Below are 16,609 nucleotides of genomic sequence, written 5' to 3'. Positions count from 1 at the left end.
TGTTTCAACGGATGCACTGCAAGCTCACGTGGCAGTGGGGACCGACCCGATGCCGCCTCACGTTGCTGTCCAGGAGGTGGCGACGTCTCCACAGCCGCTTCTCGTCCGTGCTCTGGAGTACCAGTGCCGACCGGCCCGCAGACGCTCCACACTCCTGCTTCGTCGGCGACCGTCCCGCGGACGCTCCACACTCCTGCTTTGTCGGCGACGAGCACGTCCATACGTTCCCGTCCAGGAGGTGGCGACGGCGACATTGACGCCGCCTTCTCACGTTGCCGTCCAGGAGGGGGCGATGGTGTCACCGCCTTCTCACGTTGCTGTCCAGGAGGGGGCGATGGTGTCGCCGCCTTCTCACGTTGCTGTCCAGGAGGGGGCAATGGGGTCGCCGCCTTCTCACGTTGCTGTCCAGGAGGGGGCGATGGGGTCGCCGCCTTTTCACGTTGCTCTCCAGGAGGGGGCGATGGGGTCGCCGCCTTCTCACGTTGCTGTCCAGGAGGTGGCGATGGCGATGGGGTTGCCGCCTTCTCGCGTTGCTGTCCAGGAGGTGGCGATGGGGTCGCTGCCTTCTCACGTTCCTGTCCGACAAGAGCTGGGGAGTTCTGATGAGCCACCCCGGAGCTGGAGAGACTTCGGGATGGTAATGGTAGTGGTCATGGCTCTGGTCCTTCTCTCCATCATCCTATTCGTTCCAGATGGCTCCCAGCCGCTTCATGACCTGGCCTCGTTGGTGACCAATCCACAGCTGCCTACTGACCAAGCCTCGGTGGCGACCAATCCCAACGACGGCGTGGGAGGTTCTCGTCCGGAGCAGTGGCCTGCCTCGTTCTGGTTCCTGCTTCGCTGTTTGGTTCCTCACAGAGGTCGTCCGCCCGAATCGCCCCGTGGGGACCCTGGTGCTTGGCGTCCGGGTCGTCCTCCTGACCTGTCCGCCCGGACGCCTCGTGTTTGGTGGCCTGGATGGCCACCAGTCTGGGGTTCAGGGGGGGGGCGTGCCCTCCTCCGGACCCCCTTCCGCCCACCCCTGCCTGTGTTAAATATTGACTGTTTTTTCGTTTAGGCACGTCTGGGAGCCGTGCCTTTGAGGAGGGGGGGTATTGTCATGATCCTGCCGCTCCAGCACGAGCTGTGCGGGTGTCCGCGCAGGTGCGCTGATTGGAAGGTGCACACCTGCGCCTCATGCAGCCTGATTATGCTGTAGATTTATATGACCGCGATGACAACTGGCCGGCGCCAGTTCGTATGATCTTCATGTCCCGTTCGGTGTCCCTGATCGAACCTGTGTGTACCGACCTTCGCATGTTCTCCGACCAACCTTGTAAGCCTGACTCCTTTGATACTTCTGCCTGCGTTGATTGTTCCCCTGTGTACCGACTCCTGCCTGTCCGCTCATCTGCTCACTTCCCCCGACGTCCCAACTACCGCTGCTGCACCGGACTGCCTGCTCGATCCCCTACCTCTGCATATAATAAACGTGTCTCTTCTTGAACTACCTTGCGTCTTCAGAGTTCCTGCATTTGGGTCCTACTCTCGTTTCGATGGGACGTGACACCAGGTGGCCTGGTGGCTCAGCTGTAAAGCGTTGGCCTCACAGTTCTGAGGTTCTGGGTTCAATCCCGGACCCGCTTCTGTTGAGTTTGCATGTTCTCCCTGTGCCTGCATGGGTTTTCTCTGCGCACTCCAGTTTCCTCCCACATCCCAAAAACATACAACATTAATTGGACTCTCTAAATGGCCGCAAGGTGTGATTGTGAGTGCAGCTGTTTTTCTCTATGTGCCCTGCAATTGGATCGCAACCAGTTCAGTGTGTACCCCTCTCCCTGCCCGTTGACAGCTGGGATAGGCTCCAGTACTCCCGCGACCTTTGTGAGGGTGGCTAAGAAAATGGATGGATGGATGTTCCTCCACTAACCGTGGCAGATTGACTGAAAATGCACAAGTAATGGCCACCCACCTGAAAAACTTTATAATTCCCTGTGGCGATACCAGAAAATCAAAACTGATTATTTTTCTATTACATAAAGCTATAGCTTGACTAAATTAAGCTCCTCTGTTCACTTCAACAGTTCGTTGGCCCAAAAATCCAAAAGATGGTGCCATATCAACAGTTTTATATGAGACATGGCTTTTGCCTGACCACAAAAAGAGTGATTAATTGAGTTTTTCAATGAATAACTGATTTTTTTTAAAATCTGAAAATTTGTGAATGCCTATGAATATGCGTAGGTTTGTAATTCCGCTTTTGCAGTGCCACTGTATTTTTAAGGAAATTTTTTTTTAATTAACTTTTAAAATATACAGCGGGTAAGTCTGAATTTAGAGTTGCGCGCCTTCAGTGTACAACACTGAGGCCTATGTAAAATGTAAGGTAAGTGTTGTTATGTTTTGTATTTATCACAAAAGAATACAATGTTGACAAGATTTATGCAAATTGGGCATGCTGCCATAAAATTCAACGGTTACTAACGTACGCTCGATCTGAGCACAAAGTGTTGTTGCACATCACAGTTTTCTTGGCATTGGGAGATGGGCTTAGCATTTTATGTTGCATTATTGTATTATATTTCTGATATACCTATCGGTTCGATCTGCCTGAGAGAGATGCACATTCCAAGTCTCTGTACTGAAGACTGGAGGAGCAATTGGACAGATGGAACGAGAGTTAATGCTGCTGATCTTGGAGAATTATGAGTTTCTACAAACTCGGTGCCCAACTATCATCTTGGTAATCCTAATGTGTCCTAATCTTTGGCTGCACCAGGCAGTTGGTCCTGCCTGCTGGCTTTATGAGCTCTTAGAAACCCAGGAGCCATCTCCTAAACGAACAATTAAATGAAACGAGTTCACCAGGGAATCTATTCCTGCCAAGATAGAACCGTAAAACCCAATAAGAAGGCAAAATATTTGGAGCCTCTACTGAGGATAATTGCCACCAGGGAATTCCCCTCCCAACAGCCTTGCTTGGAACACCTTTTGTGTAAAATTCTGCCATTGTAGTTCACCAAATGATAAAGTGTGCTTGTGTCTTTCTCATTCCGATCCCTGTTAGATATTAGCTGGCTGAGATAAAAAGAAAAAGCAAGGCCTCCTTTAGGGTGAGGAATGGGGTTGTTAATAGCTAGCCTTAAGAGTTGATTATGTGCTGCATACATCACGAAGCAGGTGCCATTGAATTTAATGCTCGAATAAAAGAGATGATAGGGTAGAGTTGTTGCTCAGCCTTATATTAGCACACAGGCGTGGCAATGATTTTTAATGCAGTGGTTGACAAAGGGTAAGACATAGCCATTGATTGTTCTGTCACACCGCTAATATTGCTTAGTATACATTTAGAACACAAAACAGGCATCACACAGAAAGAACTAGAAAGACACAGAGAGGTCACCTCTGCACATAGATTCACAGTGAAGAGGGAGTGGGGTGGAGATTTGGGCGGGGGTATACGGACAATGATTCATACTCTCCTACCTCCTTAACAGTGATGACCTCACTAAATGTGGCCGGAGCTGCTTTGCCTCGTCTGCGGAATCAAAATGCTCAATTGGCTCATAGGGGAAGTATGTGTGTGCATATTTACGTGTGTGTGTGTGTGTGTGTGGTGTGTGTGTGTGTGTGTGTGTGTGTGTGTGTGTGTGTGTGTGTGTGTGTGTTTTAATGTGGAAAGACCCTCATAAATTCTGGGAGACAATCAGCAGGAGACCACAGGGAAAAGGCCTCATAGCTTACATGACAAAGGTAGTTCTGCCTAAGCAACCAACACACGAACATTTGCGTAATCGTCAAAGAGGGATTTGACTTAATTACAACTTTGGTCTTTCCACCAAGCAGTACAATCTGATTGATAGCATTTCCCAAAACATATGATCAGTGACCTATTTCTTATTCACCACTCTTTCATTGTCACTGTGTTGCAGTACTCCTGTATAGAGTAGATATAGAGTAGAATTGGAAGGAAAAGAGCGCTGCGAGCGTAGCGAATATGAGAGAAAGAGTAATTTACGCTGTCTGGGTTGATTGTTTGTGTATAATGTCCGAAACTGTCACTGCATCCTTGTCAAACGCTATGGACACACATGGGTCTGATTAGGATTAACCTGTCCAAATCTGTCTATGGTGAAACAAACTGGACTGGACTGCTTGATGGAACGGTGGCTTTAGTAATATTTGCACGGTTTTAAAAAGAAAAAACCTTTTAGTGGATTGAGATTTCCAGATGAAGTCACGTCATTGTTATCCAGTTGGAATTCAAATTGTTAGATGTTGAAAAAGGAAGCTGAGACAACGGAATGATTTGAGACTGAAATCGTCCTTCAAAATAATATTTTAGGAACAGATCACTTTTATCAGTGACTTTGAGAGTTTTTCTCAGCGCTTTATGTTCAAAAAAGCATGCCGTGAGTTAACAATTTGCAATTTTATTCTGACTGACAACAACAAAGTGTCCATTATAATGAGCGGCAAACTTCCGTGTGTCTATGTATTTGACTAAAACCCTATTGTAATTATATTTGCTTTCATCATTTTGTAGAACTAAGCATGACAATGTGTACTTTTTTTCCACACTGAGGATTTATGTTTTGGTCTGATATTTGATTCATGGAATAGATACGCTACTTGACACTTTGCCTTTTCGGACCAAAGTTGTGTAAAATTGGGATCACTCCATCACTAGCATTTAGCTCTTGCACATCAAACCAACATAGACACTTCTCTGCAATAAGTATTTAGATGTGACATACTCTACAGTACATAACTGACATGCATTGTATTTGTAGAATGGGACTTAGCGTGTCCTGTTTCTATACATACGTAGTTGAACGAGTTGTGACAATTCAATGGTCCAGGAGAACATGTAATTTGGTTCAAATAAGACTGCACAGTGACGACAACCAACTATCTTGCTGAACCCTGGATGTGGGCTGAGAAAATAAACTGTTAACCGCTGCCAATCTGAACTTTTTTTTTCTTTTTGCAAAAATGCTTAGCTCATCAGTGGCAGGATAGGGTCTGTTTCATGTTCTCCTTCATCCAGAAATTTACCCATGGAAATCCCACCAGCGCATCAATTTTTTTCCCTGAAAATTGAGAACAGGCTGAGGTTTCAGATGCTCCAGTGAGAAACTCCACAGATCAAAACAGTGCGGGTTCATTTAGTATTAAAAAAAATGTCGCCAATGCAGTTTGATAGTAAGAAAATCGTTACTTCCTGTTTTTTTCAGTATCTGCAAGTATCCTTAGGTATTCATCACTGGAAAGGTCCTGAACCAAAACTTTTATCCCACTGAGAGCACTGCTGTTCTAACTGGTCCAGCAGCTTCTCCACTGAGTCCTCTTTGTTCTCCAGCTTCATGTAGCGTCTCCCTATGCCCAGGTCTAGCCGAGGCCAGCTTTGGTAAGTGTGCTCCTCCGTGGCAGTTACAACTTGTCCGGGAATGTTAATGCAAACTCGTGGAAGAGGTTCTCTTCTCGTTAATGGTTGATCAGTGTCACTTTCCTCTCTATTAAACGTTTTCTTCATGGACAAAGGATTTTGAGCCATGTAAGGTTTAGTCCTGTAGCTCATACTGTGGCAGCGCCGGGGCTGAGCAGCTGGAATGTCGACATCATCCACCCCCAGGGTAGACATGGAGCTGGCGGACATCAGGCTGTTATTGAGCTTTACAAGTGCGGTGTTGAATTGGGGGTTAAAACTCAGCTCAGTTTCAAACTGTGTGTTGAAGTCCACCTGGCTGGAGTTACGGGAGGAGGAGCGGGTCGAAGCCGGAGGTTCTGACTCTTGATGATGGAGGGCTTCCGTCTGTAGGATCACTTGCTGGTAGACACCTTGTACTCTGTCCCTCTGGTCGCTAGCTGGTCTAGTCTGCAGCAGGGGTTCGGAACTTACCAGCTGTTGCCGACTGAAGCTGTTGAGCTGGGCAGCTGGCAAACTGCTCACCCAGTGATGTTTGGACATCGAGTTGGCTGCTGCCATTTCTTGGAGGTCCGCTGAGGGCACGGCAGCAGACACGGAGCAGATTACACTGCGCATCTGAGCCAGCAGCATCTGAGTCTCCCTGTCACGGTTCTCATACAAAACTGTGTTGGCACAGATGAGGATGAAGAGCCCCACCCCCATGATGACAGGACCCAGGAGCTTCATCCTCTCACAGTGGATCATGCTGACTGTTGACAGGAAGCCCTTAGATCCCAGACTCCAATTCCCTTGAGGTTCAGAAACACGTTTGCCCTCTGCGGCTCCCATAATGGACAAACGTGACATTCGGTATCCGGCCACAGCCAGAGCGGTGCCCACCATGACCACAATGATCCCCAGCACCAGAAAGGCTCCGGCAATAGAACGTAGGCGAAGCTTGCCTCGGATCACGCCGTCCTTCTTCTTTCGACCCCGTAAGGTAAAGCGAGGCTTTCGCTGGCATGAGGGTGACGATGACGTAACGCCTCTGGCGGTTTGGGTCTTCATGGTGTGGGTCACTCCAGAGCTTTGCTCCAGGTGATACCCAATCTGAGCCCTTCAGAAGCAGAAAAAAAGTCACTTTTTAAAATAAGATCAATGATAAGAACATAGCATGTTCGACATTTATTGTATACCAGTTATCCTGTAAAGGTTGAGGGGTGCACCCATCTGACTTTGGCCTCAATGCAGGGGACACCCTGAACTAGTTTCTAGTCAGTCACTGGGCACATGTCGAGAACCAACCAATCCTGGCATTCACACCTATGATCAGTTTAGTCTGGATGTAAGTGACACATTTTTGGAATTAGATTCCTCCTTTTTGGGGGGGACTCAAATTGCACGATTCAGATATGCGTTTTGGCAGCACAAAGAGAAAAAAAAAACTTGGAATCTTCTGATTAAAACTGCCCTCTTCCAAATGTGGATGAAGTCCTGGTACACATCGGCACTGGCATGTGTCAGTGAACGCCTTGTGAACACAAAAACAATCACTCAAAAAGCAGATGCAATGTATGCAGAAAAAATAGATTTGTATGCAGAAACAAGCTTCCAAGAGGCAAAAGAACTGGCAAAGATTTTTACCACACAAACCATGTAAATAGAGCAAAACTGTTACAGGTTGACAATCCTGCCAGTTTACACTAAATTAAGTAAAAATGAGGGGATAATGTGCAGTGAGTCAGTCATTATGTCATAGTCATTAAAATGCACTATTTCAATAAGATTAGGAGCATTTTAATACACTATATGTGTCACAAAGTAAAAATTATCTATCAGGCTGCTTGTTTTTTTTTGGTGGGAAAGTGGGAAAAAGTATTTTTTGATGCTACAAACACAGTCGTTAGTTTCTGTTCAGAATTTGTGCTCATTGCTTTGCACATTTCAAACATTCATACTACAATAAAGAGTGACATAAGGATGAATTTAAAAAAACTGATTGGAATGCAAGTGTGTTTTCAAATATGTAATCAGTAAAATGTTTAATATTCATAAGAGCTTGTTCATTCTGTACTTCAGATGTGGTCACATTGAATGAGCATATTGGAATGATTATTAATTTGCATTTTTACGTCCCAAAGTTCGCATACATGTTTGATGAAAAACAGATATTTAGAAACTATTGAGCCTTATTTCACATGTTTTGGTGGGTTTCAGAGGATCTTCAGATGTTGGACTGGCTCCTTGAACTCTACATTTTGGGAATGGCTGGGTTAGTGTCTGATGAGAACTACTTAAAAATATAATGTGAGATCCAACAAACAAGGTCCTCTTTCACATAAAACACAAAGACAGTTTGTCCGCTTTTGAGGAGTATGAAGGAAATCAGAAGATTGAGGGTTTAATATTTATTAGTTTTGTATTGTTATTATAGTGTACTGACAGTTTTTGCACAATTATTGGGCATCTGGGCATGCAACTGAAAAAGAAACATTAATTCACAAGAAATAATGTATCTTTGTTCATCTATTTATGCCAGAGAGGCATAGTAATGGACAGAACATGTAAATGGTCTTTTATTAGATGGCAGAAAGTACATAGAGTAGTTCAAGCATCCATTTTTTTTTACATTTTTGTTTGTTGGTGTGCAGTGAGATTTTACAATTGTAAAGTATGTGCCTTCGCTCTATAAAGGTAAGAAATTGTTGGTTCAGTGAATGTGAACACAAACATTGTGGATATGTGTCACTTGAAAGGTAGACACTCGGAAAAAAATAAAATCTCAATTTGCTATTACGTCAATTAGAATTGGGCTCTTTGACCTACAGTGTTAATCCAGTTTTAGAGTCTCCAGAACATGAAAACTCAACACAGATTTAGAACACTGAAACTGCCTGCTGTGATGGGATGACCAAATACGCTTTAAAAAAAGAGCACTGTGGACGTGGATGGATGAATGAAAAAGGCAGGTCTGCAGTTGGCTGCTTGTGGTTCAATCATTAATTTTTCACAGGAATTTATTTTGTTTTGAATTTGTCACGTAGTCTGCCAGGGAACAGTGCTCAAGTGTTCGCAGTGAGAATCACAAATGAGACATTCAAATCTTGACACATGGAACCAGCAATCTGGCCTATTAATTCAAATGAAATTATTCCAATACTTTGCACTATGACAGACCTTTCAAAGTACTCATGCACATGCCTGGTATACGTTCTCACTTCAGTCTTTCACGTACACAATGCAGTTTGTCAAAGTCACAACTAAACTTTGCTGCTTTGTGAAAATATTATTTACCACAGATCATAATTTAGTTCACAAACGATGGTAAATTCCAATGGGGACATTCAATATACAACCAAATAAATCATATAATAGCCTCACATAAAAAAGAAAGGAGGGTTACAGTGTTAATGACCTTCTAAATATTTGACATTGATACGAATAATGAACTACAGCAGTAAAATGCATTTATTTACCCAGGCCTGCAAATGTTTGCAATTTTATCCAAAATAATGCTGTTAATGATGAATAGTCTGTCTCAACATATACAATCTACAGTGCATACAAATATAGAGTCTGTATCCAATGGACAGGTGGCATTATGTCAAGATCACGTTGCAGTTTTTGAGTATTGGAATACTTCAGAAACTCATAACCTACGGGGTCCACCAGTCTGAAGTACAACCTCCCAGATGAGATGGAAAGTGCAATTGAATTGGTAGAGTACTTACGCAATGACTGATGGTATCTCATAAGAACTAGAAAACTGCAGGAGACAACGGTGTGTCATCCCTGTGAAAAGGATCACCGAAAGCTGCAGTGAAAAAAAGAGAGAGAGAGAGAGCTCTGACAGACACGTATGCATGACCTTGGATTTCAACTACTTGATGATAACAAGAAGAAATAAGAATTTAGTGGAGCGTAGACCTCTGGCAAGGCAGGACAAGCCACATTTGGATTTAGTTAATTCAAACTGTAAAGCAGTTCCCCACCATGTGATTAAGTAGATACATCAATGTTTTTCATTCTTACAGAAACAAGTTTATTTCCTTTCCTTCTTTGGAGTACTGATTAATGGGAGGAATTTTTTTTTAATCATTTACAAAAGTACCATACAATTGTCCTTGTTTTATGGTAGTTACATGTGATTGCCATAAACAGAGGACCCCCCATGAAGTAGTTTTAGTAGATTTATAGACCAGTAGCAGAACTTTCAAATCTATTCGAAAAATAATGATAGAAATAGCGTAAGGTTTTATTTTTCTCATCGCTATTGTTTTCCATTTAGAAAATTGTTTCCAAACCCCAACAAATGGGCACGCATGAAGTTCCAAGAGGTTACGCTTTATGGAGGACATCATGGTCATCATTTACGACCCACAGAAGGCATACAAGACAACTTGAACACACACATATAAGATTAAATTATTTTTATTTCAGCCACTTAGTCACATTGATTTTCCATTTATGGGCATTGTCCAGTCATTCTGGTCGCAACACACCACTGGATCCAAGGAATTCACAACTAATTCAAGCCGCTCAAATTATCCATCACCCTTTGATTTTTTACCATACTTCCATCGATGTTAATCACCAATGAAAATATTTATTCACCGACATTTTTAAGTTGTTCCAAATGTTCTTTCTTTCTTTCTCTGTGGGGTGCTTGTAAATTCAACCTGCTATCCTCCAAATAAGAGAACGACATCGCCGCTGTGGGGGAAGTGATTATAAGGGGACGTAAAAGAAACAAAGTTTCTTTTTCCTGACAAGAAAATCATTATTTTATGACAGGACCGTGTAGAAGGGTTTGAAACTACGAATGGTGCGCAATTAATTAGTTGGCACCGTGGTGTAAGAATACAAAAGCCACCCTCGGTGACCACCAAACAAGCAGTTTTTCATTTCATAGTTTTACAATCAAGTAAGATGGAGGATAAGCGTTTAGAAAATGGACAAATTGAGTTTTGCGATGTGTTTTTCATTCAAATATTCACAGTAGTTATGACTTAGTTAGTGATTAAGACTATGGCGCATTGGAAGTTATTCCATTACAAAGTGAGGACCCCCTCTGCCATTTTATTGAAAACATTCATAGACCTTGACCAAGCTTTGCGGTTTCTCCCTGAGCAGTATTATGCCATCGCTGCAATTTGGCTGCGTTCATCCAATACCCAGAAGCAAACATTAATTCAGGACCTACTCTTGGTTCCCCCTAGCATGGACTACATCATTCACAATGACACCATTCGACATGCCAGGGAATCCATCCATCCTTTGTATATAGAAATCCTACATTTGTTACATTCCAGGAAGCGAATGCATTAAAAATAATCTTCAAAGGAGTCACCAATTATTGATAAAGATTTTAATGTCTCATATATACACTTCAATGTCATTAAGTGATACTTTAGAGAGGTGCAATAATTCTGTTTGTCCACTTCAAACCACCAGCTACACGCTCTACCTGAGCACATACCTTTAAAGACAGGTATGTTCACCTTAACTGACATGAACGTCAACCCATGCGACATCCTCAAGATGGACAATTTTGGAGCTAAACCATGAAGGATTGTGCATCACACTGATGGTCCTGCTGGTGTAGAGAGTGGAACGCATCACAGGAAGTAGGCCTGGCAGATCCTGCGTCTTCCGAGAATTATTTGCAGTGCTCTTTTGAACTACATAACTGTAGCTGAATATTGCTCTTTACTTGCATTTATTCCTGTCCATATTGTTAGGAGTGTTTGCATTAGATATGCGTTTGGCTTGGTTGGCATTTGTGAATTTATTTCATGAAACCCTTGTATCAAAGTGTGGAATTCCAGTCATGTTAGTTTAATAAATTTTCCTTTCCTACAAATTAAAAGAGCACATTTGTCCTCCACATTGTGAGTCATTGCTGCCAGATTATAGTCAATTTGCCAAAATGTGCAGGTGAGTAACTGCATTATGCTGAGCAATTAAAAAAAAAAAAAAAATATATATATATATATATATATATATATATATATATATATATATATGTGATACACGGAATACTACTTATCCTGTTAACCTGTTGAGAGTCATGGGTGAGCTGCAGTCGATCCCACCTAACTTTGAGTAAGAGGCGACATATAACCTGAACTAGTTGGCAGCCAATCAAAAGGCAGTTTAGATGGGACATTTTTTTCACGCACACATCAATACTGACAATATTATAACATACAATATTTATCATGGAATGTGCAAGGAAACTCAAGTACATAGAGGAAACTTACACAAGAACTGGCAAAACCTGCAAACTTATTTAAAACACTGAAGGACATCATGTTTGTGTTCTTCGGTTCTTTCCTCTTATTTTGTGACGAACCTTTCACCCAAAAAAAAGTGTGCAAGTCCTGTGAGGATTCTGTTAACCAATCAGAGAACCACTTTGTACTCCAGCAAGAGGGTGAAAACAAGTGCTTCAAAGCTGAACTGGTACCTGGTATTTTGATACCCTTCACTAAAAAGTTATTGTTGGTACCGAGGCATGAGAAGGGGCAACGTTGGATTTTAGAGTTAAAATTCACACCTACAGTACAAATGAACGCGTAAACGGTGAAGCCCATTAGACTCGTTGCCATTTGACTCCAAACTGCTTTACAATTCTTGCAGGCTGGCCTTGGCTAAGACACAAATCCTAATACAATACTAGACTACACATTGCAGACCCAGTATAAACATTCTGAACCCAGACACTGAGAGAGCTATGTTTTTTACAAGTCACCATGAACTATTGGGTGTGCAAATTTTCAGTACAGTGGAACCTAAAAGCCTTACAGTTTTAAATTCTGTCAGAAAATATGGCGCTGGAAAATTACAGCTCTGTTATACTTCACAGTCTAGGCTCATATCATCTGAGATTCAGGTGAACGCTCATTGTGTCAAGGTCAAGGTTTCAGGTGTGGACCTTTAAGGAACTGTTTTGACGTAGTTTGATAACAGTACCGAGTACCATAGATAAAATATATATATATAAATTGAAACAATAGGTAATTGTGAACAAAGATTTATTTCTTTTTCACACATATGATGATTGGCTCATGTGTTTAACTGTCGCAGTTGTAGTGGCAAATACTAGCAAATAGAACTCATTCAATCTCAGATTTTTTCCCCTCGGTATCCGTGATTAGTATCAGCAGCCTTCACAGGTACTGATACTTTGAAATAACGTCGTTATCGCCCCGATACTCGGTATCAGTATTCACCCATGCCTGAAAATTTCTAATGCAGTTTACCAACTTTCACTGACTCAGTGCACTAAACCTGGATATTCCAGAAAAAAAAGTCTCACATATGAATAGGTCTAAATAACATTATTGTAAATAAAATTTGGAACAATTTTGTAAACAAAAATGACATTTAAAAAAGTCCATACACCGGTTGATTACTGTATGTTCCTTATGCCCAATAGAAGACCATTTAACTATTCTGACTGTCACGACACGTCTTTGGCATTGATAGATTAACAATTATTTATAATTGATCCATAATGTTTGGACCAATTAAGTGAAATTGGGTAGCTTGCCATAGCATCGTTGATCTCTCGTTTGTGGAGGATTTGGGAATTAGGGAGGAAGCCGGCATCCCCGCAAAGAAAATCCATGCATGTATGTGGAGAACATACATACGCTACATAGGAGCTACACATGAAATAACATTTCATATTTCATTTGCAATTTACAATGTATCAGAATTGATCAGTGATTTGTATGTGATTTAGATGATAGTCATTTAAATTCATATTGCACAGTAACGTCATTTTCCTGATATGTAGTGGGTTTGTTTCATTAAAAAAAAACAATAGCAATGATTCATTCTACACATCTGCAGTTTTTTGCATGAAAACATGAAGCTGGGATAATGCCAGATATCATGCGAAGCCACCAGTTGAAGATTTGCGGTGGAGAAAACACAAACCGTACACAGTAGAGAACACTATATGTGGAGGTTCTGGAGAACACAACTTGTGTGTTAGATCATGGTATGTTTCCTTTTACGACTAAATATGCAAATGACCTGCATTTGTGACTGTCCGGGGGATGTGCGCTGCATCCTCAAAACATGCTGACATCAATTAAACATTATCCAAAAAAAAAAAAAAAAAAAAAGCCTGCCGCCGCATGCACCTTCCTTGAGCACTCAATGAGACACATTCAACAGTCACCTTCTGCAAACTTGCCTGTAATCCCCGATTCCGGTCGCAGCTTGCTCATAGTTTGAGGACGCAGAAGATCCTGGTCTGCAGGGAGGCGTAAAATCCAATACGTTTTCCATTCACAGACGAGATGACGGGGAAGGACGTGGGCTTCGCTCCGGCATCTCCTCCGCAATGCGCGACGCTGACTTCTTCTCATCCCGAGGAGGCTGACGTTCAATCTAAAGTCTGCCTTCTTTGCAGCCGCGCTCCCATCCAGCGGGCTCAAACTAACGGGGCCCTTCACAATAAAAGCTACGGTTTTCCAAATAGCGTGCAGGCAAGAGAAGGAGAGTCAGCATTTGAAAAAAGAAGAGGGAAATGAACCGATTATTTCAATTAAAAAATGGATGAAATTAGGATTATTTAAAAAACTAATACACTCATCAGACACTAAAATACTTGTAAAAATTAGTGGGTTGATATTTGAACCGTTTTGCCTACTAATTGATATTTAAGAATTAGATTGATGATATGAAACTGTTGCATCATCATATCATGTCAGAAGACATCCATCCATCTGTTTTCTGTTGCTTTCCCTCATTTGAGGTACCTTGGAGCCCACACGTATGCACACATAACCCAAAAGTGGTGCACAAGCACCCGCCCTTTTGCCCTGGATGAAAAGCATCCCCTTTTTGCCAGCCCATTTCGTTCTTCATTCAGACATTTTTAAAAAAAAATTAATAACATTAACATGACTGTCAGCAGTTCCACCCATTTGTTTGATATTTAGTTATTTGGGGTTAATCAAATGCACTTTAAATGATGGCAGATGTAAACTGACCCCATTAAACATGAGTTTGAATGTGATTAATACTGAATACAGCCACATTCCTATTGAAAAGAGGGTGTGTGCACTTGTGCAACTATGTTGTATTTGTTATTTGTGCATGCTGTTCAAATTTACCTAGCCTCTCATTTTCCCCAAATGAGATGGACAGGTAATAGGTTAAATAATATTAGAACAAAAAGTTTTCAAATTATTCATCTTATTCTCATTTTTTGTTGACTGTCATGAGCAAGGATGGACCACGGCCAACAGGGGCATGGCCTGGCCACCGCTCCGAGCGGTTTCATCTCTGACACCTGTCGCCGGTCACAGCTGTGTCACATGAGGCACTGTGATTAGACAATGTATTTAAGATGGAGTTTTGCCACTAGTTTTTGCCAGTTCGTTGAGTATCTTTCCCACATTCAGGGTTACTCCGCCACTTTGGCATTGTAGCCCAGTCACACTTTTGGTTATGCTCTTTGACTCATAGTTATCGGACATTGTTTCTTGTGTTTTGGATCCTGCCTTCTTGGACTGTGTTGTTGTGCACAACTTTCATTTATAATACAACCCACTGAACATCATGTCCTCATCGTGGAGTCCTGGATTTGGGTCCACCTGTGCACCGTTGGTACTTGACAGTTTACCATTAAAACCTGCCATTTTAACAGGGGTGTGTAAGCATTTTACATCAACTCTTCACCTCCTTTGTAAATAGTTCTATTATTGACTGCAATGATTGTGAAAGAGAACTCAAGCTATATATTAAATATACTGTACTCTTTTTTTTTTCTTAATAGTATGAAACATTTTGATAATGGGTGCCCTTTTTTTGGCTGGAGCACCTGCTCCAAAATCGTCTGTGCATGTGCCTGCTGGAGTCTACCCCACACTGGACTGGTCCCCATGCAGGGCACGTTTGGACAAACAAACAAGCAAGCATTCACACTTACATTCACAGCTTCTGACAATTAACCTAAGAGAAATGCTTTCAGAATGTGGGAGAAAGCTGAGGTACCAGGAGAATACCATGCAAACTCCACACAAGGCAATAGCCTGCACCTCAGAACTGTCTGTACCTCTCATACAATTGTGCATCCATCAGGTTTTTTTTTCCACACAAAACAGTTAGTCATAATAACAAAAATAAACATTTAAAATTATCACATTATTATTAATAATGAAAATTTTCTGTTGTGTTTGCTATCGATGATATTTGCTTCCAAAATTGTGAATCCACACATATTCATAGTTTGGCATTTGGGAATTCATAATTTTTGTTCTCTGTTAATACAAGTATTACTTTGGCATCATCTTGTGCCATATCGGAGTAAAAAAAAAAAAAAACGAAACTATGTTGCATTAAGTTGAGGAGTTTCTCTTCAGCACAAATTGTGCTTTGCCGCAATTTTGTGCATGGGATCTACGGCGAAAGTCAAACCTTTTTACGGGGTTGTCAGTTTCATGCAGATTTTCGCCATTTGCGGAAAGGTTCGGCAATTGGGGGTTCACAATACTGTATATTCATTTGTGTGTATATTTGATATTCAATACTGAGTCAGTAAAAATTCTCATGCCACACTTGTGTAACTAAATAAGGCAACTATAATATGAGAAGTACCTCTCAGCGTAGGCGTTTCTAGCCCATTTGTAGGGGTACTGAAAATCCCAAAAATGACTCCCAGTTGTAACCCTAACCCCTAAAATTTGAGAAATCTACACAAATAAATAAGTAATTGGGTTGTAATTTGTTTTTAAGCAACCTAGAAAAGTGTAAAATACAGAACTTGGTTTTAACATACAATGTACCAACAAAAATACAGCCTCAAAAACCAGTTTTGTAGGTTCTTCTTTTTCAATAATGTGGCACAAATATCGCAGTACTGATGTATTACTTTTAGTTTCGACTAATGAGCCACTAGTTCCACTAGATGGATACAAAGCATTTGAATATGATCAAAAACGTCAGATCCAGCTGTCCAATATGGTGCATAGCTTGTATAAAAATGACAGTGTTTATGTGCGTAAACAATCTGGTCGTACTCAGTTCAGTGCTGAAATTTTTGGTGTCACATATGGTAATAACCCAAAGCAGAATGCCTGGAGGAGAGAAAAAACGTTTGTTTGCAATTAAGGGGGTTCAATGTGGATGAGTGTGAGGCCCTGTAGCTCAATGGTTAGAGCACTGGTTTGGTAAACCAGGTGTTGTGGGCTTGTATCC

General features: G+C 41.8%; 1 protein-coding gene across 1 annotated transcript; it reads right to left on the bottom strand.

Moving 5' to 3' along the window:
- Window positions 1-3,624: 3,624 nt before the first annotated feature.
- On the bottom strand, window positions 3,625-13,794 carry tmem200b (transmembrane protein 200B). Its single transcript, XM_061825350.1, has 2 exons — window positions 13,599-13,794; window positions 3,625-6,506 (listed from the first exon to the last, which is right to left on the bottom strand). The coding sequence occupies exons 1-2, from the start codon at window positions 13,691-13,693 to the stop codon at window positions 5,243-5,245; spliced, it is 1,359 nt and encodes a 452-aa protein (XP_061681334.1). The 5' UTR covers window positions 13,694-13,794; the 3' UTR covers window positions 3,625-5,242.
- Between the last annotated feature and the right edge of the window lie 2,815 nt (window positions 13,795-16,609).

This window comes from Syngnathoides biaculeatus, chromosome 1, assembly GCF_019802595.1.
Source record: "Syngnathoides biaculeatus isolate LvHL_M chromosome 1, ASM1980259v1, whole genome shotgun sequence".
Lineage (NCBI taxonomy): Eukaryota > Metazoa > Chordata > Actinopteri > Syngnathiformes > Syngnathidae > Syngnathoides > Syngnathoides biaculeatus.
Note: the sequence above shows the minus strand (reverse complement) of the source record. Positions and strands in the feature narration are given on the sequence as shown.